A 27826-nucleotide genomic window follows, 5' to 3' on the forward strand; every position below is an offset into this window, starting at 1 on the left:
AATGTGGCACAAGTTTGATACAGAAACAGACGTAGAGGTGGGGAGGAATAAAGAGGAATAAAGACGAATAAAGAGGAATAAAGATGAATAGAGAGGATAAGATAAGACGAAATAAAGGAATAAAGAGGAATAAAGAGGAATAAAGAGGAATAAAGATGAATAAAGAGGAATAAAGATGAATAGAGAGGAATAAAGAGGAATAAAGAGGAATAAAGAGGAATAAAGAGGAATAAAGAGGAATAAAGAGGAATAAAGACGAATAAAGAGGAATAAAGATGAATAAAGACGAATAAAGAGGAATAAAAATGAATAAAGAGGAATAAAGATGAATAAAGAGGAATAAAGATGAATAGATGTGTAACCAGGCTGATAATCTGTCATCCTGTCACTCAGACGTCAGTGACTGAGTGTGAGCAGTGATCAGTATCATCCTCACCTTCCTCCTGCCGTCTGTCACAGTGAGGGGGACGGGCATCGGGGGCCATTTACTGCGACTGGGCAGCGGCTTCTCGCTGTTCCACAGAATAATGATCTGAGCATCAGGAGGAAAAAAGAACGTCTTGAAAACACACACACTCAGATAAAAGAAACAAATGGAAAATGACTGACAGCAACAAAACTGTCTAGAAATAAACTAAAAGTGGGCCACAGATTTAAAAATAAAATACATATAAATGATAAAGTATGGAAGTCCCCACAGGATCTTAATAAAAAATGTCATTGATTTTCAGAATTTGGAGAAATTTCTTGAAATAATTTAAGGAACATTTGCCAGAATTTAAAACAAATAAGAGTTGCTTCAACAATTTGAGATAAAAAAAAAAAACGACTTCTGTCATGTGAACTGGAAAATTATTATTGACTATAAATATTGTGGATTTAAATTAAAATGTTGTATCTGTAGGGGCCTAGATATCTATAACTGAATTAGTTGGTAATTGCAAAATGTATTTTTTTTTTTTTTTTTAATAATTTTCACTTTTTTAAGTGGGCCAAATTTGATGCTCTAAAGGGCCGGATTTGGCCCTTGGGCCTTGAGTTGAGCACTGCTGTACTTGACCTTATATACATATGCCTTTAACCTCATCTTAAGTAAATATTTGTGTGTTTTTAATTTACTAAGATTTTATTGTTTTTCTATTTTTATGTTTGTAACACTGTTCCAAACTGCTACACATTGTGTTGTAGGACTTTGTACAATTAGAATAAAATCTATCAATCTAATCATCTCTCTCTCTCTCTCTCTCTCTATCTATCTATCTATCTATATATCTATCTATCTAATCATCTCTATCTCTATCTATCTATCTATCTATATATATCTAGCTATCTAATCATCTCTATCTCTATCTATCTATCTATATATATATATCTATATCTATCTATCTAATCATCTATATCTCTATCTATCTATATATCTATCTATATATATATCTATATCTATCTATCTATCTATATATATATATATCTAATCATCTATATCTCTATCTATCTCTCTCTCTCTCTATATATATATATATATATATATCTATATATATATATATATCTATTTAATCATCTCTATCTCTATCTATATATCTACATCTATATCTATCTTCTACATCTATCTCTCGATCTGTATCTCTATATCTCTATCTATCTATATATATATATCTCTATGTCTATCTCTATCTCTATCTCTATCCATCTATCCATCCATATCTATCTGTTTAATATATTTTTCCAAATATATTTAACATCTCTGTTCAGGGGCAAACCTTCAACTTTGAAATATTCCAATTAATTCTTGTAATTTCGATGGAAAGTTTCCAAATTTGAAAAAGCTTAAGCTTAAATGTTGTTTTAAATTGTGTTTTTCTGAATGGATGCTAATCTTTATGTTTAGATATTTGACACGTCATTTAAAATGACTCCCAATTTCCAAATACGGTCATTAAAAAAAAAAAAAAAAAAAATCAATGTATATTTGTTGATATTACCTACATTTCCACATTTCCTCCATTTTTCCACCCTCGTTAAGATGTCAGAAATCACAAAGTTGATCCTGTCTCTGACACAGTGACCACATCCTTCACTCACTCACCTGTGAGCAGTACTTTGACTTGGAAACCACCTGCAGCAGCTTCATGATTGGCTGAGACTGGGACACCAGTGGAGAGACGGCGTTAATAACAGCAGTGAACTCCTGACCTGGGCTGACCCCTGAGGAGGAAAACATCACAATAGAAACAAGGATAAAAACACACACACTGATGAATCTGCTGCTATAAAAAAAAACTTATTTAAACAATAAATATTTCAGTTTAAAAACACAATATTAACTGGTTACACACTGTGAATTAATGCTTAATAAAATCCAAGCGTGACTTTGACTGATCACCGTTTGGATGGTCATGATTGTGACGATTTTGAGCCGTTACCTAATCCAAGGTAGTAGAAGGGGAAATGTGCAAGGTGAGTGGAATATTCCGGCAGCACCAGCAGACCTCCTGGAAGGAAGTTCCACATGTACTTGTTCCTCGATACGTGAGAAAACACCCGGTCCTTGATGATCTGATGAACAGAAGCAGTAAAGAGTCACTTTATGAAAAACAAAAGATTATAAACTAATAACAGGTTCAAGTCAATCTGTGGATCATTCGTTCATCATTATGTAACAAAAACATGAAAAACGAAAAAGAAAAAACACAGTATTATTTGATATTTGTTTCCAAAACCAAAATGAAAAAATGGAAAACGCCTTGTTTTTCTAATTCAAGCTCTTTTGCTTCGGTACAGAAAACGAAAAATGGAAAACGAACACCTTTATTCGTTTTCTCCATTACGATTGGCCAAAGTACGTGACCCAGAAGTGTACTCTCATCTGACGCTAACGGCTAAGCTAACAGCAGTTCGGCATGACAAGATCGCTGCTTCCAACTGTGCATCAGAAACGTGTCCTTTTTGCTTTAGCTGGTGTTGGACACAGAACCTCCTCATGGACATTTAGGAGGATTTAGAGACTCCTAAGTGTTGCAGAGCTAAATATATCTTGGAATGTGTAACGCTTCCCAAAGTGGGGTATGAAAAAAAAAACAAGATTTCACGATATATCACGATTTTTTGGGTGTCAATTATAAATCGTTTTTTTTTTTTTTAAATTGATTTGAAAAAACAACAAAAATTCACTTTTTTTTTCTCTCTGATAATTAAGCAATATTTTTCTTATTGTATTTTCCACATTTTCGTGGACGTGCGTTTTCTAATGCCGTCATTATGTTGTCATGGTTACTTTGAGACTTCTACACAGCAGTTTCAGTGAAAAGAAACTTGTTGCACTTTATTTTATGATGGCAGTGTGTAACACTGCATTTTCTTTTTTTCAGTGAAATTGTACAAAAACACCAACAATAAACAATAAATAGGATGTTTTGACTCAATTTGTCCTCTGAATGATCAAATCTCTTGATGAACATATACAGTAAACTTGATTTTTCATCTCTACGTTTAATTTTGATATTAACTGTGTAGAATATCGCAAAATATCGTGACCCAAGTATCGTGATATGTATCATATTGCAACATCCTTGCCAATACTCACCCCTATGGGTATGGTATGGGTACCCCCAGGGGTACACACATTTATCATCATAGGGGTATGTGAATAAACGCTAAAAACAGTGACATTAGAAACTAGAATATAAATAGAGCAGCAGTCAGGAGCCTCCATGCATTGCAAACAAATGAGACATTGGCCTCTGTAGGAGTGCCCTCTAGTGGTGAGAACATGCATTACATGGCCAGTCACACTGCTCCCCCTGACTTTCATGAATCTCATTGATTTATACCTTTGACTGACACATAAAAAAAAAAAAAAAACACAAATATGAAATTTAGCCAAACATTACAGTGACAGATAGATTAGGTAGATTTATTTTTCCAATAAAAAAACATTGGTTCTCACTGAAAATGCTAGTAGGCTGATTCATTAAATATAGCAAACAAGTAATTAATTCTGAACAAAGCAGTTTCTTTTGTGCTTACAGATTATTATTATTTTTATTATATAATTATTCCTCAACAGCAGAGCTGAGCAATATGGACCAAAACTCATATCTTGATATTTCTTCTCAATATGGCAATATATGATATGAATCTCGATATTCTTTAACTCAAAGTCTTACCAAAAAGAAAATTCTGGTTCATAATTGTTGATGAAAAATTCCACACATGCACATTTATTACCAAACAGCTGCACAATAAGTTCCACTTTTGGCTTTTTTCTCCTATGAGGGACAGCACGTGTGAGTGAGTTCTGTAGTGTGGCTTGTATAGGGGAAGGTGTGGGTTATGACGCACTCAGTAATCCATTTAACTGTGGTTTTAATGCTGTTCTGAGAAGAAGCGAAAGCAGCGACTCCTAAAACAAAAAAAAAAAAAGTATTTTAAAACAAAACAAGCTATTCTATGCAGGAAAACAAGTAATTTCAACATTATGTGCACTTCTGTGTATACATGAAATACAAAATATGTAAGAAATATCCAAGCAAGAAAGAGGACGCAGCCATCACCAGTCCTACTACCGGACAATAAGGACATATTGATTCACTGCCAAGTTGATTACTTGATAATGTTTGTGTGTTACACCTTTCCACTGTAAATGTTCAGAAAACCTTAATAAAAAATAATAGATATCAGTCTCTAGAGGATCTTCACTTTAAATTTCCAAGATTTGTGACAAATTTCTATTCCTCTAAGGGAAATATTGTGTAATAATTTGAGAAAAATTAAAGGATTTTGTGAGAATTTCGATTTTTCAACAATTTAATATTAAAAATGACTCCAATCATGCAATATAAGCACCAGGACTCATGTTAAGCTTCATTCAAACAAAGATTGAATTTTACTTTCTCCTGTAGGCCATATTGAATGCTCCAAAGGGCCGAATTTGGCCCCCGGGCCATGAGTTTGACACATCTGATATAGGTGATATTGTAATTTTCTATATCTCGATATATTTTGAATTTCAATATTTTACCCAGGCCTACTCAACAGGATAGGTACAATTCTGAGACAAATTTTATTGTATATGACACAGTATGTTTTTTTTTAAGTGGGAAACGTTTGGGAAGCACTGGTGTACAGTAGAGCCAACTGCTTTACTTTTGTATTTCCTGTTTGTCACCAACAGGGGGAGGTGCAGTGACAACCCCTCTGACCTGAGGCTGACTGCACAGCTGTTTCCCATGGGGTGAGGTCCCCCTCGGCAAGGCTGTATGTATATAAGCAGCTTATCACCAACCTCCAGAACCTTTCCTTTATCATCTCCAGCATAAATCCCTCACAGCCAAACACAAGGGGCTGCCATTCCTGCCTTTATAAAAACCAAGATCCCAAACTCTGCAGCTCGCCGTGCCATTTCCTCAGATTTCAGCGAGGTAAAGCTCTTGTTTTTATAAGATAAAATTGATATTGGCAGTGTGTGTGTGTGTGTGTGTGTGTGAAAACTCATCTAAGGAGGTTGTTTTTTCCTCTCTATCCGTCACATAACCCCAAGGCATTCCAAGGAAATTCTCCCAGATGGAGCCACTACCTTTGAAGTCTTTGCAGTTTGTTCAAAGACGCACCAAGGTTGGCAAATCTTGGCGCGTTTGGCAGAGTTTCCCATTTTAGCACCAATCATCATCGTGACTTAAATAAAACAAAGCCTCTTCCACTGTTAAATAAATATGCGTTAGAAAGCCTTCCTGTGCACCTCGAACTGAGTCTGAGAAATGGACTCAAATAAGTGGGACTTTATATATGACACATGCACTCAGATTATTTAAAATGTGACTATGATTTCCCCTGACTTCATATTTAAGACATAAAACTCGGATTAATCGATAAACTAAACCAACACAACTGAGTCAACAAATTCATTACAAATCAAGATGTGAATTTTCGAGATTTTTCCATTAATGAAATAAAGGGATTTTTCCATTTTTTAAAACTGATCCAGAATCAGTCTATTGATCCAGATACCCTCCAGTTTTTCCCACGGCGTTAGGTCTATCTTTGTTTAGAAATTTGACAAAATCTGCTTAGCACTTTTGATGTAGTCCTGCTAACAGAGAAACACATAAATAATTACTTAAAACACACAAAACAGCACAAATATAGAAGAAAAACCCAAAACTTCACAAATATTGAAGAAAAACACACAAAACAGCACATATATAGAAGAAAACACACAATAACACAAATACAAAAGAAAACACAAAAAACAACAGAAATATAGAAGTAAACACACAAAACAATACATGTATAAAAGAAAAACACACAAAACAATACAAATATTGAATAAAACACACAAAACAACACAAATATAGAAGAATAGCACACAAAACAATACAAATATAGTAGTAAAACACACAAAACAGCGCAAATATAGAAGAAAACACACAAAAAGTGGGTTAGTGAGTAACCCCAATGTTCTTTTCCTGTATTAATGCTCATATTGGTCATTATTTTAAATGTGGACATAAATGTTGATAATGGATCAGATAATCACATTTTTGTTGCTTCCACTGTGATAAAAGCGACCCATCTCTTCTTTAGATGTATGTTTGTTGTAAGTTTCATTGAGAATTCAGGGTTAATCTCTGGACATGCACGTTTAAAGAATGTTCCAGCTTAAAAAATGAAGCAAGTATATTTCAGCTGTAAAAGAAAAAGGAGCTCGACAGTGTGAGCGGGAGTCATGGTATCTGCCGTCTGCGGCTGAGCTCTGTAAAGTAATGACACATAATTTCTATACATTAACGGATTTTTTATCCCCTGCTGAAGTTAAAAACAGAAACAGAGCAGAAATGCAGCACGGGACCCAAATCACTAGTCTGTAATCGTAATGATGGCAGGGCAGTTTGATTCAAATGGTTTCAAACCAGCAGAGAGAGGCTCACATGATGGTAGAAACCAGTAGCACCAGTGTTTAGTTTACAGTGGTGTGGTTTTACACGCACACACAAAAAAAAACTCTGCTTCTGCTTTTTTTCCCCGTCAAGGACACAGATACAGATACACATGCTATTATAAATTTTGACATTTGATTTCAGTTTGCTACAGACAGCTGTCATTTTCAGCTTGGCATTGCATAAGTACAAATTATTTATAACATTTATAAGTAACGGAGCAAAAATGCACCATATTGTACTTAAATCATCTTTTTCCAGGTACCTGTACTCTAACAAGTCTTTATTTTGGCAAATTTTGGCATATCTTTTTACTGTATTCTCCTCATTTTAATACTTTCTTTAATTCAATGGGGAAATAAAACAAGAACATAATACAGAAAAGTATCACAATGCAGAGAGGTCAGAATAAAGTAAGTACACTGCTACGTTTGGGTTTATCATGTCTGAAGGAGGAGCTTTCGGTGCCATTTTGGTGGATATTTGGTAACGACAGTGTGAGATGCTTCAAACTAGGGATGTAACGATTCACTCAACTCCCAATACGATTCCATTCACGATACTGGGTTCACGATACGATTCTCTCACAATTTATTTTACAAAATGGGACTGTAGAGAAACGATGACTGAAAAATATTCCTGTATTTTTTTCGGGAACAAACTAGAAAATACTGTACTATTTTCCTTTTATTTTTCATTGTCAAAAGAATCCCTTGATAAACTATTCAAAACAAAGCAATTTAACTAAAAATAAATCTTAAATGAAATAAATAAAGGAATAACACAAATGAAGAAGAAGCCTATTAATTTAAATTCTGATTCTATAGTAAATAATGCAAAACTGCATAATAGTTATTTTTCTTTTTAAAAGTGCAACTGAAAATGTGTTTTGTGCCTTAACAGTTGGCTGGCACTGAAAAACGGCTGGCACTGAGGGGGTAGAAAATCTGAAAATGGCTGGCACTGAATGAGTTAATGGCTTTATTAGCCTAGGCTACAAACCTGAGCTAACGTTAGTGAAATCTATTTAAAAACATCTTATTAACTTAACTAAGTTGTAACTTTGAGGGTTATCTGTTGGTTTGGTTCATGGGTTGAGTTGTGCAGAAACATTTTTACCACCTCTAAAGTTTCATCACGGACAGTGAGCGTGTCCAGACTTACTTCCAGTGTGGTGAGGACTATTTTGTCCACTGAGGAAAAGTAAGCTTCCCACAACATCTGCGTCCTCTGCCTGAGTGCCAGGACTCGCTCATTCCCAACCGCTCTCACTGTGGATGGCACCTGCAGAGGAAGAGGATGAGGGTCAGTTTAACATTTAAAAACACACTTTTTTAAAAAAACATCTGAAAATGTCAACTTACAAGTCATAAAAACTAGTTTTAACATCTCTATGTCTATGTTTGTGGTTTCTGATTGTTCTCTACTACAGCCAGTCATCCTTTTTATGTAGGCCGTAGTGGCATTCCTATCTCCAGCTTTCTAATTCCTATCACAATCTAATATTCCCTTTACACTTTGTGTCTCATTCTGATAACCTTATTTCTATGAGGCCCCACATCCCCCACCCCACTCACGCCACCCAGCAACACTGTTTAAAGTCTGTTACCTGAAGTAGTAATCTCTCATCTCCCTCGATGACGGCCTGGTTCCACTGTATGACGTCAGAAAACGGCAGCTCCCAGCCATTACTCAATAGAACTGGGATACACGCCGCCTGGACACACACACACACACACACACACGCACGCACACACACGCACACACACAAAGATTGTTAGAGAAAAACAACAAATACTCTGAATTCAAAACCAAGTGAGAAACATTGTTTCAGGATTTCTTTTTTCTTTTACTTTATCAAAAAATGTTTAATACATGACAAGGAAACTTTAGAAAAATAGACAATTTTTGAGTGGCAATTTTTACACAAAACCAGTAAGGATTCAGTGAATCTGAGCTTATTGGGTGTTTTGAGTCTTTGATCATCACACACTCTTGATGACCCAGTCAGAGGAGATCAGTCCCTGACTTGTTGTGTCCAAGTGTTTTTCCTGTAGCCTCTAATAGCTCATCTCACATCTGCCCTTTGAGTCCAAGAAATCTTAGAGTTCTCAGCAATGAGTGAGTGACAAACTTAGATTGGCAACCACAAGCTTTCCAAGAACTGCTTCTTCACTCCTCCACCAGTTTGGTATATTTTGCCCTTTTGCATGTGTTCGCCTCTTCTAACCATTCTTACTAGCTGACAGTCAACTATATTAGCATTTGACTCCCAAAAATATTGGACCAGTGCGTTGGATACCAATGCTTATTGATTGAAAGCAAATTGGAAATGTTCAAATTCTCAAAAGGTTTTAAAGAAAAAGTGGCAAAAAAGAAAAGTCAACCAACAAATTCTTTTTAAGTATTTTTTTTTTTCCCTTTTAGTGAAAACAAAACAAGATTTATCCTTGGGACAGGTTTATGGCAAATACAAAAAAGTGACCAACAAGTTAAAAACCCCTGCTTTCAGGTTATGTCACAGCAAACCACAAGAGAGAAGATGAAATGGGAAAAAAGTAGTCAAGGTACACTGGTTATTCAGGGTCGCTGGGCTCTCAATAGATCCTAGTCAGGGGTACACCCTGGACATACGGCCAGTTCATCAGAAGTCAAACACAAATAGACAGACAGACCAATGGAGGGAAACTGAACACAGAACGGACCCAAGGGGCTTAAACCCAGGACCTTCTTGCTGTGAGGAACACATGCTAACCACTACCCCATCGAGCTGCCTTCATACTGGTTCAGAGAAGTCTATCTGCTTCTGTTGACCCACTCATCCTGTCCTTTGACTCTACCCCACTGGGCCTGTGGAGTGTTGGTGGTTCTGAGTTGTTAAACTAGAGAAGATCAAACCACCAAGGCCTCCACACTCCTACATTTACTCTGAGAAATAACGCTCCTGAAGGAGGCTCCGACAAACAGGAGGATTTGAACGGGAGTCAGAAATAGCCAAAGGTCACAGCAAGGTCATATAAAGATCCTCAGAGTGATAATCCAAGGCCTCAGAATAAGAAATGCAGCCTCTGGCTCGCCCGATTCTACTCCCAAAACGATGAGGCCCACAAGGTTGAATTTCAAACAAGATCTCATTCACCCTTCGCCTGAAGGTAGAGTAAAACAAACATGTCTGCGCTGTGGTTGTTCTTAGTTTATTTGCATTGGGAAGTAGAGATGGGAGGCTTCAGGGCAACCGTGCATGTGGAGGAGTGTAGAAATGTTTGAGTGTACATTGGAAAGCTGGGAGAACTTTCCTTTTGTTTTACCACCGAGGTAATTGCCAGGTCTAGTCTTGGGATGCTGCTGGCACGAAAACGATTGAGACTCAAACAAAGGGAGGTAGAGCTAGAGAACGGTAAAAAACAGAGGAGGAAAAACAAAGAGGGAAGATGGGAGGAAGGAGAGAACAGTCTTCTCCCACCATGCCAAGTGTGTTAATTTGTCCGTTCAGTGGACATCAGCAGTGAGGCAGACTGCCACTCGTATAGAAGCTTCCGCTCTGTTCATGTTCACACACACAGCACACACACACACACACCCTGGACAGCATTACAGCCACATAGCTCAGGGTTTGGCACATCTAAAAACAGCTACTGCTGCTTCCTGCACCCAGTCCACTTGGGTGGCAGAGTGAACACAACAGGAAGCTGTGACAGGTTCGGACTGACTGTTTCCCGCCCTCGTGACTGTGTCTACGTGCGTGCACGTTCCACTGATACATGACTGATTCCAGTGTTTGTGTAAGTGCGTGGTGTGCCTGTTAATGGGGCCGTTTTTTTTTTTAAGTGAAAGCCCAAGCAGCTAGCAAACAAAGGCGTTGTGGTGAAAGCTGCACAATAGCCGGAGGGGGAAAACACTTGCAGATGTGACCATTAAGGTGTCAATAACCCCAAGACTACATACACTAAGGCTTGGGAATGTCAACATTATGCATCCTGTGGACTTCCTTGTTGATTGTCTTGTGTACAAGTTGGATCTCGTTCAGACTCAACAACTTCCTGTGAAAGGGAAATGTGGCCACGGAAAACATGAGGGGAAGGCCGCATCCAGTCAGTCGTATAACCAAAGGGTGACTAGGATCAATTACTGAGGAACCAAATACTAGGATAACCTCCTTGATTACAATTTTTGGACCAAAAAGAGTATTTTCTGTCCTCCATGAGAAAATATCTTAACTGTACTTCAAAATCAAGAGTCTAAACATATTCTTAATACACAATACTTCAATGTTAGCATCTTTAAACACTGACTCACAGGGACCAATCAGTTACCTAGCACTGCCAACCAGGCCCTTCTATTTCAGCATTTCAGTCAGTTAAACCAGGGGTTCTCAACCTTTTCAGCCTGCGACCCCCAAAATAAAAGTTCCAGAGACCGGGGACCCCCACTGTACCTGAAGGTGGTTGAACATAGACATGAACATTGAGGAACAGTCATGTGGAGACAGGGACATATAATCGGGAATAAAGGGGAGAGATTTTTGGGGTCCATCCATAAAGTTATCAAAATGATGGTTCATTGTTCTATGAATCTGTGATAACCACATTTATTTATATATTTATCTGAATAATATCCACTGTTCAAAAATATTATTATTATTTGTGCCATAGTATATAGTCATCTTACAGATGCAAATCCTTGTTTTAATCAGAAATAAAATGGGTTAAAAGTGACCAAAGATGGTGGAAAAGGTGGTGAAATGAGATTTTAAAAATCAGAGAAATTAGTTAAAAGTTGCAAATTAATTGGGGGTAATGTAATTTTAAAAGTAGGAACATTTAATGGGCATGAGAGATCGTGAATGTGGTTAAATTGGCAAAAAATAAGCATAATATGAAAAGATATTGCAAGTAACAATAATGGGTCAACATATGTGACACTAGGTGGAAAAAGTGCCAAAAATGTCTTGAAACTTGAAAAAATGTGCAGAAAAGGCATTAAAATTTGATGGCAAAGTGGCAAAAGAACAACAGAAAAGAAAAAAATATGTCAAAAAAAGTGATGAAAATGGGTTATAATATGGCAAGTTTGGTGTAGATGCAGAAAACATATTGTTAAAAAATATTTCTTTAAGACATTTGGCGACCCACTCCCAGTGTCTCGTGACCCCAAACAGGGTCCCAGCCCCAAGGTTGAGAACCCTTGAGTTAACCTGTAGGACCAGACAGGACCAAACATCCTGGGAAGTTTGCTACAGCCCTTCTCAATCCCCAGAACTAATTCTGATTTATGTCAGCTGGTACAGTATCTATGAGCAGTTTTCTGGTACGGCTCCTGTTGTCATGCGCCTGTGGTTGTTTCAGCTGTTTCAGTGTTATAGTCCAAGTAGCATCCCAACAAACTGGTGATTGACTATTGACTGTGTGGTTGGTGCGTGGCAAACAATAGATGTTGGAAAATTTACAATTAGAGACTTTTACGAAAATAATTACACAGCTTTTGTGAGAGCTCGCGCAAGCAACGGCAGCCGTCAACAGACACAAGTTGACACCATGAAACAAGGAGCACCAGGAGATACATAACACCAACTCTGCTTCCTTTAATCAGATATGTTCAAGTGTTTGTCGAAATCTCAATATCTTATATGGATTTATTTATTCGTTCGCCAGTCATGTGACTTTATGTGTTGCTCCTATTGGCCAGTGAGCTATTCCACAGCATTAATCAGTCCGGAGCGGTCCCTATACCACAGCAAACAGGAAGGATAGGTCCTTAAATATCGTTGTTTTTTTTTTCGGTATTGCCAGGATTGCTACGGACTAGATCTGGGACCTCAAACAGAGCGAACAGGAACAGAGTTTTTTGTTATGGAATCAAAATCCGCTCTGTGTGTGGTGGCCTTTAATCTATTATCTTATAACAATGGGCTGTGACAGTGAGAACCATTCAGATGAGGTCTTATTAGTAAAATGTTAAATATTGAAGCTCATGTCCTAATCTTTGCTAATCCTAATTATGTCCTAATTACACAATGTGTATATTTTCTACCAGCGAGGATAAAAGGGGCGTAAAAACACGTTTCTCCTTTAATAAAGCTTTATTATCTCAAACGTTGCCCTTTAGGGAACACATGCATAACCCTAAACATGGAAGGATGGTTATATCTATTTGTGGGGGAAGAATAAATGTACCTGCAGTGACTCCAGGAAACGAAAGGAGCCCAAACGCCGACCTCGTGGCACCAAGCAGAAGGTGGAGTTGTGGAGAAGCTCCTGGTAATCGAACCTGTTGGAGAGACAAAGACGTGAGACTTGAGAGAGGAAAACACAATAAAAAAAGAACAGGAAATGTCAAGTTCTGAAAAGCGAGACATGATTGAAATACAGTCAACAGTGATAAAGGAGTATAGGCTAAGATGAAGACCATTTAATGTATAATAAAAACCTAAAACAATCTAGAGTTAATCTCTTCTTAATGGTTATTTAGTCAGAATAGCTTGAAGGCACAGCTGCACCTAATCTGATGGAATATTTATCCATCACTGAGTTCATAAGTAGCACGCTCTATAATTTCTGCATTGATTTGTGTTGCCAACAAGACCTGAACCCTTGCCCAGTAGCAAACGTAGCTCCTCCCGATCACACCAACGCTCTGGTTTTAAACCGTGCTGGAGTTCAACAGACGGCCCAGTGAAAGCTTGACTCCAATTAAAGCTGCAGTATGTAGAATCATGAGAAACAACCATGCTCCCCCCTCCCCCTCCCTGTTTCGAAACGTATCATCCCTTACCGGTGTCCTCATGGACGCGCACAACTGTGGAGCTCTTAGCAATGGATTTTTGACCAAATGACTAGAAGAAAAAAAACTTACATACTGCAGCTTTAATGCACTCCACCATTCAGCAGTCTCATGACAAACAAACCAAACACCAAGATTAATTTTGTTGACAATAGATTTTCGCCACAGTTTTTGTAGACTACAGTTTTTGAAGAGACAAGAATGAGACAATGACTAATTAAAAACTTTATCAAAATATACTGATATTTTCGTCAACTTATAAAAACGTAACTATAATTTCGTCACATTGGACGAGATCCAATCAGAACCCATGTGATCACGTGGTCTTATAAGCATTGACCACATCAAATCTGTCTGTGTGTATTTATAAATATTAATACCATCACATCAGGTTGAACAAATGGCTTAACAAGGCCGAGCCTTTTTATGCCAAGCTTTTTAACTAAGCCGTACCTGTTGTAATACCTCAAATATCGTGTACATGTTGCAGCTTTTTAGGAAGCTTTTTATGGTATTTGAAATGTGCCATGTGTATGTATATGTATGTGATCATTTTGTAGCACTCACACTCCGTCACAAAGGAAGTTCCTAATGGAAAAATAATGCTATTTGAATTGAATTGAATCAATAGTAACTGAAACTCTTATATCTTTAACTCCAAATCTTTTGTCAACTCTCTGTAACAAATTTAGTCGACTAAAATCTTAACCTCTTCAGCTCCACTGGACACGCCCCAGGGGGCAGCTCCAGCTTCCGTGACTCTCACGGGTCTAAATGTTGTAAAAAAAAAAAAGAAAAAAGAATGAAATCACACATTCTATACCTGTCCGTCCGTAATCGTAAGAAACTCGAACAAAAGACCACAGCACACACACCAGGCTAATTATGTTCAAAGAGAGAAAAATTGACAACTCGGCAAACTCTGCCATTTTCCACCTTCTGTGTCAAAATAAACACAGAGCTATATAACAAGAGCCTACGTGAAACTACAGGTCGAGCTGAATAAAACCTGAATAAAAATGTACGTGTTTTTTTTCCAAATCAAATTGCAACACCTAGTGGTTAAACATAAAACTAATAACGATTGGAATCAATTTGACTAACATATTACAGTTACATACTTGTGGAAAACTTTGGCACGGTTGTGGCAAAGTGGGCTTCTGCCTGAACTTTTTTTTTTTTATATATACAAAAACATGTGCATCTTTGGCCTATTATTTATTATCACCACCAAACTTGCTGCAGTTGATGTCCATACATTAGTTAAATTATTTCTGCTTTTTTTTAGCCTTCCCTACTGAGAATTGGCTTTATATTTGATGGAAATCTCTCGTTTTTTTTTTTTGGGTGGACTACAGATTTCTGTATTTAAACATGATTTATTGTCACTCAGTATCAAATTTTTCCAAAATTTCATATCATCTGTAACCACTAAGGGTCCTACATCAATCTGAACAAAAATTAGCCATGTCAGTCATGTAGAAGCTTAGAAAAACGTTATTTGGTGTCATTTACGGTAGTTGATCAAAACTTCACTGTACCTGTAACAGTCCTGATGACTAAATGTGGACGAAAACTAACTTTTATTTTAGTGGAAATACGATGACTAAATCAAAATGTTTTGCTGTACAGCAATGACAAAACACACAACCTGTCGTCTTCCTCCTCCTGCCACACCCATCGTCTTCATCATCCTCAGTCTTCACCTTCCTCTGCATCTTGGCATCGGTTCACACTGCTCTATATATCGTGGATCCTCCATGTGCTGCAGATTTAATCCCAATGCATCCAAACACACACAAAAGCAGCCATACCTTTACCATCAGCATCACCGTGTGTACATTATACACACAAATCAACCTATTATTTTAAATAGATTAATTAATAAACTGCGTCTCTGAGGGATCCTGTTCCAAGATGTGCATTTAAATATTAAAACGTAAATAAATCTTGGGATTGCATCAGTGAGGGAATGAATAAATATGAAACTGGGAGTGTACGCTGTATTTTTAAAGTAAACGTGTTTAATCTATGAGCAAATATACTTTGTTTGGGGCTTGTTGACGTAAGCAACTGAGCATGCAGCGTGTGTGTGTGTGTGTGTGTGCACGTGTGTTTACAAGAAAGTCCTTTGCGTTGTTTTAAATACGGTGAGACTGAGCCGGTTAGTATGACCCACTTCTGTCTCTTGGCCTGATGTTCATGTGCTTAAAAATTTGTCGTGTGTGTGTGTGTGTGTGTGTGTGTCTGCTGTTCTTTAATGAGGAGATGTGCTCAGTCGCAGGGAGCAACTAAATCATTTAAAAACACTTTCCACCTACAAATGGCAGGCCAACTGTTTGCCGTCTTAGCCCTGGTTTGACTTTTTTGTCCTTTTGTCACGTTGTCATTTCTATAAAAATTCGACTGCTGTCATGGAGACTACAGAACTAAACACATAGCTGCAGAGCATGGTTTGTATACTTAAAGATGGTTAACCCTTAAAGGAAAGAATATTTTAGTTTTCAGGCCCAAGTGCGTTCACAATTAAGACGTAAACAACTTGCATAGTAAACAGCTGGGGGAAAAAAAACATTAAAATGACCCAAAAAAACGAATGCAAATTTTCTGTTTTATGTCAATGAATAATAAGTGAGTCAGTGTGTGGCTGCGTTTGGGCTTTGCTTGCAGGTAAATGCTGCTTAAACACACTCTGCATTCAGCAACAAGAACCACTGTGCACTATACTGCCTGCATAGTAATGTGCATTTACTGTAGAGGCTGCAATAGTGTAATGCTCAATTTACATGATGACAAATGGGAGTATGCATTAGATGATAAATGTGCATTACGTTAGATTTCCAATGTAAAGCACATATCTAATGTAGGGCCAGTAGGGACTCAGCAAAGGGTTTGAAATTCCACTATCAATTTATATATTTTATGTTGCAGACCCCTGGGTTAGGGTAACGAACAACACTTAATGACAACCTTCATGACACATTCATGCTAATGACAGGAGTCATGTCACAATAACTACAGCGTAAAGTCAGCCTTTATGTATAAAACTTCAAATAGTGTTAATTTTTTTTTTTTTTTTTGTACCTACTCGTGTTTATAGTCATATTCAGGGGTGGACTGGCCATCTGGCGTACCGAGCATCGTCCCAGTGGGCCGTTGACCCAAAATAGGCCGGTCCGGTCCTCGATGTTTTTTTTTTTTTGACAAGCGAGTGGAGGCAGACATGGTAACAGGTGGCCAAAAATGGTCTAAAAGTGTCAAGAAGAGTAAAAAGTTACTAAAATTGGACAAAAGCAATCAAGAGTGGCCAAATAAAGAGGAACCAGGTGGTATGTAATGGCAGAGTAGCTTGAATGAGCAAAATGTGGCAAACAATAGTGAAAAAGGGCAAAAATGTGGAGCAAAAAGAGGCCAATTGTAGGGAATAGGAAACAAGTGGTAGTTATTGGGCAAAAGTTAGCTTATTTGGATGAAAAGTGGCCAAAAAAAACAGAAAAGAAAGGACAAAAATGGGATAAAAGTGTCAAGAAAAAACTTCCAAAAATGGCCAAAATATTAAAAAAGGGATATTTATTGGCAAAAGGAAGCTAAAGTCTGAAAAAATTGTCAAAAGGGACAAAAATGAGTCAAAGGAAGTTGCAAAATGGCCAAAGGAAATAGATAAATAGGGGTTAAAAAGTTTCCCCCTTTTAAGGTTTTCTGGGGGAATAATAATTAAAATGAAGACATAAAGGGCCACATGTTGAGAATCACTGATTTAATAACAGCTTCTATGTGGTGTTTGATTATTTTTGTCCCAGTCCACCACTCGTCATATTCCCAGACCTTAGCAGAGCTTTGTGGAAACACACACACACGCACACGCACACGCACACGCACACAGAAAAAATATCAAAAATCTCATATGGAACCGTGAAAGAATTCAATGGAAAATTGTACTTTACACAGATAAAAATAGACAGAGAGGCTTCAGCGTCTTTTTCTCGTACACACATTTACACCCGGCACGCAGCAGGTTGTCTCCCTTCAAGTAAAAGGCATCGTCTCTGTGTGATATCCATATCATCAAAGCTGTGTTTACCAAGATGGCACCACTCGGAGTCGAGACTGTGTGAGCGTGCGTGTTTTTGTGTGCTTTGGGCTTGTCTGATAAGCAAATGTGTTTCTTTCAGTCCTATCAGTGACTCACACATCAGCCTCTCTGCCTCCTTCCTCACTTACATTTTATGTCACCTTGTTTTTTTTTTAATCTTCCTTATCTATTTCTGGAATGAGTAAATACGCTCTCTGCTCTGATGATCATTTCCCTAAAGCGCTGCTGCGTGCACTGCACACATCCATCACTCACTCGTATGGAAGCCCCGCTAATGATTATTGACTGAGTCCAAGCGGAGAGGTGAGAGGTGGGGGAAGGGGCGGGGCTTGCGTCTTGATTGGCAGCAGCTTCTGCTTTAGTTTGAGATGCAGTTACGCTCCCGTAAAAGGTCAGACGTGGACAGAAAGTGAGCGTGCGTGAGCTATTGTGTGTTTGTTGGCATGTGAGAACACAAAATGTGCTCCTGAGAGAGGTTATAGATTAGCTGACACAGCGCTAACAGGCTAATGTCAATACTCGCCACTGTCATCGAGAAGCAAAGTCGCTAAAGTCAACGCACAAACACAAAAGAGAGCAGAAGGTTTAGGATATTTAAGCTCAGGGATATTAAAACACAACAACTTTTAATTCCAGAAAGTTCGTTTTGTCTTCTTTTATGAAATAATATGTAATGATTTCAATTATTCAACTAAAGCGTCAAAGCAGTAGATGCCTTTGAGGAAGACTGGCAGTTGGCAGTCGAAACATGTCAGGGGATCAAAGTCAATCAAATGTTAAATAAATGAAACCTTGAGATTAAAAAACAAACTTTTCATTGAAATTAACCAGAAATTTGCTTCCATTCCAAATAATAAAAATTAAAAACAAAACATTTAAACTAAGATTGCAAAATTCTGAGAATTTTCATGTGAATTAATGGGAAATTTTCTTCAAAAGGAGAAAACGAAATAAAATCTCATAAAAATCAATTCTTTCATGTTATTTTGTTTGTTTGTTTTTCAATCCAATTATGGGCCCTGACCCACAAGTTGAGAAACCTTGTTCTTAGCTATAGAGTCTACAAAAAACCTGCAGATAGATCTGCCTTCGAAGTTTAATATTTTACATTTCATTTAATGAATTCAGATTGTTTTAAATTAATCCAAACAGTTGTTTGTGACTGAACTGATATTCTTAATCCTAAATTAAGGATCCGATGTGAACGTTTATAAAGCCAAGTTAAAGGCACTTTTTTTAACTGAATATGACTGAGAGGGAGAATTTTCATATTTTCATATATAATTGTTCATTTAATGTTTTTAATGGTGATTTTACATATTTCTACTGCTGATTTTAATGTTCTTATTGATTTTTAAACTGTTAAATGTTTTCTGCTGCACTTTTTAATCATGTAGAGAACACTGAATTGCCTCGTGTATGAAACACGCTATACAAAACAAACACACCTTTTTGTGACAACATACTGCATATATTGAAGAGCACAGAACATTGATTTAGAGCAGAAACCTGTACATATCTGCAGCACATAAAGATTTCTCCTGTTTTCTTCCACACTCGTCCAAAAATGTGCACGCATCCACTGAAGCTGCTGCGGCAGGAACTAAACCTACATCTGTCTGCAGGCGATAGGTCAGCCAGTACTTATACCTTACAATAAATATGTCATCAGACAGAAGCAGGAGCAGACTTAGCACAGCTGGATTTGAATGTAGGGAATCTAATCGAGCCCTGAACACCAAAATAAAGGAAATGAGACAAGTGAGAAAAGATAAGGGTAGAAAAGGAGTCAAAATAAAAGACAGTAGACAAAGTATTGAGTCTAAGCTTCAGTGTGCAGGGAATTAAGTCTATACACCAACATTTAGTGTTATACTCTATACCACACTATTAAAGACCAAAGAAATCTCATTTGAAAACCATTCTCTCTTCAATTTTTGTTTTCTTTCAAATGCATTTGACAGAGAAAAACAAGGTGTCTGCAACTCATTGAAAGCACAACATGCAAAAGTATTATATTTAACTAAATGCACGCAAAAAACCCAAAACAAAACCCTTGAATGTATTTAAAAGCCACTGGTGAGACCAGAATGATTTTAAAAATCTGAAAATAAGATGTGAAAGTGAATTAAAAAAATGGACTAATGTCCGAGTTTTTGCAGGTGTCAAACATAAGGCACTGAGAAAAGAGTTCTAATCAGTGAGCTAACGCTAAAGGTTTTAAGTCAAATTACAATAGCTGTAGTCTGTGCTTCAGTATTATAATTAATGGGTATACCAGGGACTCTTGAAATGAGAAAGATTGCGCACTGTTTGGAGTGCAACAAAAAAAAAAGTGATTAACGACGTCATTTTTTTATGGTGATTAATTCATTGCAATTAATGCGTTAAAGGGACAGCCCTAACGACAACACTGTGAACATTAAACAGAGTGGTATAACTAATATATGCAGATGCAAAGTGCTCGTCTGTGTTATAAGTGCACTTGTTTTCAATACATTTGACAACATTTTCAACACTTAGAATAATGGGGGCGTTATTTACATCCTTATTCTTTTATACATTCTTTCTGAAGTCTTAATTGTACTAATTTATCACAGATTAATGAAATAAGTGATTTAAATGTGTAAAAGTTGTGCAATCTTTGATTTATTTATTTTTTAATTTATTGTTGTTTCACCAAGAGGTCAAATTAGGAACCTCACACACATTCTGTGAAGTCCCTCCATGTCCTTATGTGTTCCATAAGATATATACAGTATATACCAGAATATTCTGTGTATCCATTGGTCTCAAACAGGGGAGGACTGGCCATTTGGCATACCGGGCATCGCTCCGGTGGGCCGATCCGGTAAACTAATTATTTTTTTTTTTTGACGAGGGAGTGGAGGCAGACATGGTAGACAAAAATGGCAAAAAGGTGGCAAGAAGAAAAGTGACTAAACTGGGCCAAAAATGGGCAAATGAAGAGGAACCAGGTCGTATGTAATGGGAAAAGGTAGCTTTAATGTAATCTCTCCTGTAAGATGGATTCTCCTGGTGTTCACAAACACCAGAATCCATCTTGTGCTGTTCCCGCCTTTGCCTTTCGAAACCGAACCAAAGCGGTTCGAACCAATCATGAGGCAGTGTTGTGGTTTAGGGCGGGATATCCGGGTGTGACAACGGCAGAAGCGCCGAAGCAAAACTGGCACATGTGCAGTTGCGGGGAAGAGGAACTAGCTGGGCTACCGCTATTAGCATAGCTCGGAATCAAAATAAAAAGATGTCGACGCAGGAGGATGATTAACATGCCTTTAACTCTCATACTCATGTTGCAAAAACGGCAAAAGTCACTCAACGACATAATGACCGCAGCATTACTATCCCAAAAGAAAGTAGCCTTGTTGTTGTTGTAGCAGCGTCTCTTCGGCGCATGATGATGACGACATCATCATTTGTTACCGCTAAAACAAATCATGGTGGACAGGCGCTTCGCCCAATCAGCTTCAAGCATCCTGTTCATGTCCCTCCCTGGTTCTAAAAGGATCCACCAGACACAGATCCATGTGGAGAACTCGAGTTAGAGGGAGGGGCTACACATCAATCTAGCTCCTACCAGGTTAGTTTAAATAGGCAAAATGTGACAAACAAAAGTAAAAAAGGACAAAAACGTGGAACAAAAAGAGGCGAAATGTAAGGAAAAAAGGAAACAAGTGGTATTTATTGGGCAAAAGTTAGCTTATTTGGATGAAAAATGGCCCACAAAAAATTAAGAAAGGACAAAAATTTAATAAAAGTGTCAAAAAGATATGAAAAAAATGGATTGGCAAAAAGTAGCTAAAATCTGAAAAAAGTGTCAAAAGAGGCAAAAATGGGACAAAGGAAGTTGCGAAATGGTCAAAGGAAATAGGTAAAAAGGGTTTCAATTTTTTCCCCTTTTAATGTCTTCTGGGGGAATAATAATTAAAATTAAGACATAAAGAGCCACATTTTGAGAATCACTGATTTAATAACTGCTTCCACATGGTGTCACTGATAATGAATTTTTGTCCCGGTCCACCCCTGGTCTCAGATGTCACCTAAACATGAAATAGTGTGTGTGTGTGTGTGTGTGTGGTATTAAACCCAGCATAGAAACGCTCTTATCGCCAAAGCTCCAGCTCGAGTCCTGATATTTCCTGAAAACACGTAAATGCGCGTGTATTAAAAAGAATGAGAAGGTGCATCCAGATGTTTAATCCCATCCTGGATCTGTTGTGTTTGATCTGGCCCTGACGGACACAGAAAGCTCGTCGCCTCCGTGTCCTAACGGCAGATGGACGGATAAGCCGTCTCCCTCCATCCCTCCTTCTTATTTCTTATTACTTCCACTTCCTTGATTCTTCACTGGAACTGGAATTAAATTCTAGCTCGTCCATTAAATACAGAAAATCATACACATGGGTTCCATCGTCTGAGGCAGAATGATATTTATATCAGCTATCGGGAGTTTCAGAGACGTGTGCCTACCTCCACTATGTGCTTTCTACTGTGTCTCGTCTGTTTAAACCAGAACAAGGTGAAGTGAGTACAGCTACCAGTCTCTGAGCGTCTGTCTACTGGGGAATAGAAATGGGATCAAATGTCGAATCCAATCCATCCCACTGGAAACCCTCCTGCTCAGAATGTGGCGTATGAGCGCAGAGATATCACATCACAACACTCCACATATCACAAGTCTCACACCTCACGAGGAAACCGCAACTCCATCTGAAGTTGAGACGATTAACGTTTAAGTGTGAGAGATGATCCACGTGTAGAGAAAAGGCTGCTTCAGTGTTATTATTTCAGGCTGTGACATTGCTTTGAGCTGAGAAAACTTGTTCAAAATAAATACAAATAAAAACATTACTTTTACAGACGCCATCAGAGTTGCAAAGGGTTAGAAAATCTCTTAAGAATTTAGGGAATATTAAAAATCATAACGTTTTCATTTACTGGAATTAACCAGAAATCAGAAGTACGGTAACTAAATAACTATCATATCCAAACATAAGTAGTAGGATATATTGCAAATTAATATCATTTAAAAACAAACATTTTAACTAAGGTTGCAAAATTCTAAGAATTTTCAAAGTTGGAAACTTTTTATTGGAATTAAAGCCAAAAAATGGGTAATTCACAAAATTGATGATTAGCTCTTAGCAGGATGTTACATTTTTAGCAACATCTAAAAAATTAGTATCCGTTATTTAAAAGTTAGTCCAAATTTCCAAAAAAGAATGATCTTGTCTCTGTTTTTATTTCTTGTTATTAGAATTATATTCTGTGTCTTATATAATCATACACGCTCACATGGATTAGAACAGTGTTTTATGATCTTCCAGGGATCAAGGTGAAGGTAGAATAACATCTTATGTAATAGGCTTATTACACAGATACGATAGAACAATGTTAGCCTTTTCTGAAGATAACATGTGTCTTATGGACTTCAATGTTCCTTTGAAAACTCCACGTTTTTCCTCTTGTGTGACTCTTTTGGTTTTAAAGGTACAGCCTTATTGTAAATTCCAGCAACATTTCTTCAAAATATGATTTTTTATTTAAATTTCTTCATGTATCTATTAGTGCTGTCAACATTAGTGCTTTAATTTAGTCGATTATTTAAAACGTTAAATTTGTTAAAAAAAAAACATTAACGCAACTAAAGCCCTATTTGCACGGGATTAGCTTTAATTAGGGACCACATGCAATTTGAAATAATTGCGGAGAATGTCTGTGATGTTAATCCCGTGCAAATCTGCCATGTCAGTAATTTGTACAGTAAAAATTCTCCCGCAAATTACCTACTATATTTTGCTGAACTCTGAGGTCGTGTGATAATACTAATACAATGTCAATAGGCCGCTCTTGTTTTTTTTTTTTTTTAAACTGTTTTAATCTCCAAAACCTTATATATTTTATTTTCTAATATAGGGTTAGGGTATAGCTGCCTTTGGAAAACACTTTGTAACGTGCTTTGAAAAGTGCTATATAAATCTATATATTACTGTTATTATTAAGTAAAAAAAAATGAGATTAATCGCAAAATTGTGCGATTAACTAGTGACATTATTTTTAATCGATTGACAGCCCCAGAATCTACTTTTCTTTCCCTATTTTTTTAAAAAAAAAAAAAAAAAAAGAATAAAACTTGCATGTTTGAATGATAGATAGCACTGGAGTCTGGAGTCTATCTCCGCTATGGAAAGAACAGACTCCCATTAACCCCACATGCCTGTTTTTCCACTGTAGGAGCCAGATATCACCTAAAGGCGTCTCTGAGGGAGAACATGAACATTCCAGTTAGAAACGCTGATGAAGTCACAGTGTTGCTAAGCTCAGCAGCAGCTATCACAGTTCTCTGTTTCTCCTGCAGACATAACGATGCTGAGCACTGCTGGTTGAGCCACGTGTCCAGTGCAACCACATCTACACACAATATATACACACCGAGCACCAGTTTTAATCACCGCTCACATGCACTCACGCTCACCTTTGCCTCTCCGTCGCTATCCGTTTCTGTCCCTGCGTTCCATTAATTACACAGAGAAGGGATGACCAAGATCTCTAATCTGAGAGGTCACGACTTTCCCGTCGGCTCATCCCTTAACACTGTTACTTACACCTCAATCCAGGGTTGGACGGGCCATCTGGAACATCGAGCATCATCCCAGTGGGCTGTCTGGGTTTGCTACGTTTTTTGTTTTATTTTTTAAGAGCGAGTAGAGGCAGACATGGTAACAGGTGGCCAAAAATGGTCTAAAAGTGGCAAGAAAAGAATGTAAAGTGACTAAAATGGGTCAAAAGCAGTCAAGAGTGTCCAAAAAATGGGCAAATAAGGAAACCAGGTGGTATGTAATAGTAAAGGGAAGCTTAAAATAGCAAAATGTGGCAAACAATAGTGAAAAAGGGCAAAAATGCAGAACAAAAAGAGGCCAAATGTAAGGAAAAAGGGAAACAGTGGTATTTATTGGGCAAAAGTTAGCTTATTTGGTTGAAAATTGGATAAAAGTGTGAAAATAAACTTGCAAAAATGGACAAAAAATAGTAGAAAAAAGGTATTTATTGGCAAAAGGTAGCTAAAGTGTGAAAAAAGTGTCAGAACTTTATGAAAAGCGGAAAAAATTGGACAGATTTGCAAAATGGCCAAAATAAATAGATAAACAGGGATTTAAAAGTTTCCCCCTTTTAGGGTTTTCTGGTTTTGTCTTATTCCCCATGTTAAGCGTCTTTGAATGTCCAAAAAAGCGCTATACAAATGTGATCTATTATTATTATTATTATTATTAATAATAATAATACATTAGAACATGAAAAGCCACATGTTGAGCGTCACTGACTTAATAACTTATAATGTCGTGAACTGGTGAATTTTTGTCCCAGTCCAGCTCTGCCTCAAACCACAGCGCACCAATGTGAACACGGACCAAAAGAGAGAACCCTAAAACTGGCACTTATACATATTAACCTCAGTATGAACTAAGAATGTAGTAAAAGTCCAATTTAGTCAGATTTTTGTTTGCTTTTTGTGCAATTTTGTGGACAATCTGCAGCAGTGAATAACAAAAGCAGAAAAGCTTTTATTAAAGCATCCATTTAATATGAGAATGGTGGGATTAATGCAGATTAAGGCTACATGTTTGCTTCCAGATTGTTTTAGTTAAGTGCTCCCTGTTCACTCTTTGCCTACATTTTCATCAACCCATGTAGGGCTGGGCGATATATCGAGATGTATCAAGTTTTCTATTTTGGCCATATAGACACATATCAATATACATATATTTTTACATTATATCTTATTTTGTATTAATATTAGGGCTGGGCGATATGGAGCAAAAGTCATATCTTAACATTTTTTTTTAATCAAAATGGCGATATACGATATAAATCTTACCAGAAAGACAATGCAAAATGCCACACAGGCACATTTATTAACAAACAACTGCATAATCTGTGCCACTTTTGGCTTTTTCTCTTATAACGGACAGCACGTGTGAGTGAGTTGTGTAGTGCTTACTATGCTTACATTTAAACTGTGATCAAATCTACATTTACAACTATATCCAGCATTCCTGTTTAGGGCCAACTTTTAATTTTTTTTTTTAAATTTCCCATTAACTCCCAATAATTACCACAGAAAGTTTCCAATTTAGTTAAAATATTATATTTTTATTTGCATTATTTTGAATGGATGCAAACATATATGTTTATTTAAGTTATTTCAAACTACTCCCAACTTCCAGTTAGTTTAAATAAATGATTCTCATGAACAGTTCATATCGGTAACACTTTAGTTTAGGGAACACCTATTATTAGCATTAGCAACATATTAGCTCTTAATTAGTCATCATTCAGTACTTATTAATGCCTTATTCTTATTAATGTCTTATACACTTATGGCAGTCTTGCAGTCCGAACAGGGTAAGGATTAGGGTTAACGTTAACCCTAATCCTAACCCAGCATGTTGAGATCAACAACTTCCATACTTACTACTAACCTCTTAGTTAATGGCTTACTGGTTGTATAATAAGGCCATGCAGAATAAGACATTGATAAGTACTTAATAATGACTAATTCGTCAATATGTTACTAATTTGCAACTAATTAATTGTTAATAGGCGTTCCCTAAACTAAAGTGTTACCCATATCTTGAATATTCCCAAAAATCCTGAACATAAGTTCCCGTGGAAATGTACAGGGTAACTTTTCCACCTCCTTTGCAACTCTATTAACAAGCCTGTATTTGCATTAGAAAACTTAAGTGTCAAACTTTCCAAAATACCAGAAGTTTAGACAGAAGATAAGTCAGCACTCATAGATTTTTGCTAAGAATATAGAATAAAAAAAACAAACTTTATTGACCATGTATGTTTAACACACATGGACTGTTAAGTAGAAGTTAGCTTAATTAGAGTATGGCACACTTTCACCTATTCGCACCCTGTGGAGAACATGCAAACTTTGCCAAACTGGGATTTTATTCCACAAACTTTTAGCTGAGATGTGGCGGCACTGCCATCTGCTACAAGTTAACTTGGTATGTTTTAGCAGAGCCTGGCAGAATGTGGCGTGGACTGCTGTCAAAGATTCTTTACCCTCTGTGGTAAAAAACAAACGTCTTTCTCTGAGCGTTTCATGTGGAGGGAAAAATGAGCAGAGCAAAGTGTTTCTGTCCTCTCAGACACTGAGGCAGAAAGTGGCAGCAGCTTGTGACAGCATCAAAAACACACAATAAAAGGGTTGCAGAAAAACTGGAGAAGCAACAGTAAAATGTCACCGCTGAGCCTGGTTTTTTTTTTTTTTTTGTTTTTTTTCCCCCCACACTGTGTGAGTGCTACATCCCTACTTTCATTTTCCATTACCACTGGGTATTTCATCTCGTGTGCACATTCTAAAGTAAGGATGGATCTTAAAAAAAAACCCACTGAGAACGAGAGACTTTCATTAAAAAGAGATACTAGATACTCAACCATAACGACAAACTCAGCTCAACTCAAAGACTTTTCCACGTAAACTTTACCAGTAGGAATAAGAGGCAACGCTGCATATAGATAACCTCATAACAACGGCGCCTAAATCATGGTTAACTCTGGCATATTTATGTTGACACTGTTTGCTGACACGCTGATAAATATGTCATGTTCTAATTCAAATAAAGAAATGAAATTAAACGGTTTGGCCATTTTGAGAATTGTTGCCCAAGCATGTATTTTCATATGATAAAAAAAAAGTTATTTAAAAATAAATATACACATGCAATAAAATAAAAACTCATGATAAAAATAAATGACTGACATCAAATTTCAAAATAACAAAACATTCCTAAAGCATTTTTGCTATGAAGGCGACTATATGCTAAATTAATTAATTAACTAATTAACTAATAGCGCTTTAAACGCATGCTTGTGGAGGTCAACATTTTTGACAAACCAAGCATTTTTTTAAAGTCACATATGAAGCGAATTGGGGGAATTTTTTGATCCAGCAAAACCTGCGGAACGTTTCGTGCGGCAGACG

The 27826-nt window shown here is 37.1% G+C and overlaps 1 protein-coding gene across 1 annotated transcript in view; it reads right to left on the bottom strand.

Annotated features, from left to right (window-relative positions):
• Window positions 1-385: 385 nt before the first annotated feature.
• LOC114472572 (exostosin-1c-like) overlaps window positions 386-27826 on the bottom strand; it is a 101930-nt gene continuing 74489 nt past the window's right edge. Inside the window, exons 3-8 of the mRNA XM_028461892.1 lie at window positions 13106-13199; window positions 8542-8649; window positions 8097-8216; window positions 2421-2553; window positions 2084-2202; window positions 386-532 (exon numbers count right to left, since the gene is read on the bottom strand). Of these exons, the coding sequence (XP_028317693.1) occupies window positions 386-532; window positions 2084-2202; window positions 2421-2553; window positions 8097-8216; window positions 8542-8649; window positions 13106-13199 (721 nt within the window). The remainder of the gene's footprint in view (window positions 533-2083; window positions 2203-2420; window positions 2554-8096; window positions 8217-8541; window positions 8650-13105; window positions 13200-27826) is intronic.

Source organism: Gouania willdenowi, chromosome 11 (assembly GCF_900634775.1).
Source record: "Gouania willdenowi chromosome 11, fGouWil2.1, whole genome shotgun sequence".
In the NCBI taxonomy this organism is placed as follows: domain Eukaryota; kingdom Metazoa; phylum Chordata; class Actinopteri; order Blenniiformes; family Gobiesocidae; genus Gouania; species Gouania willdenowi.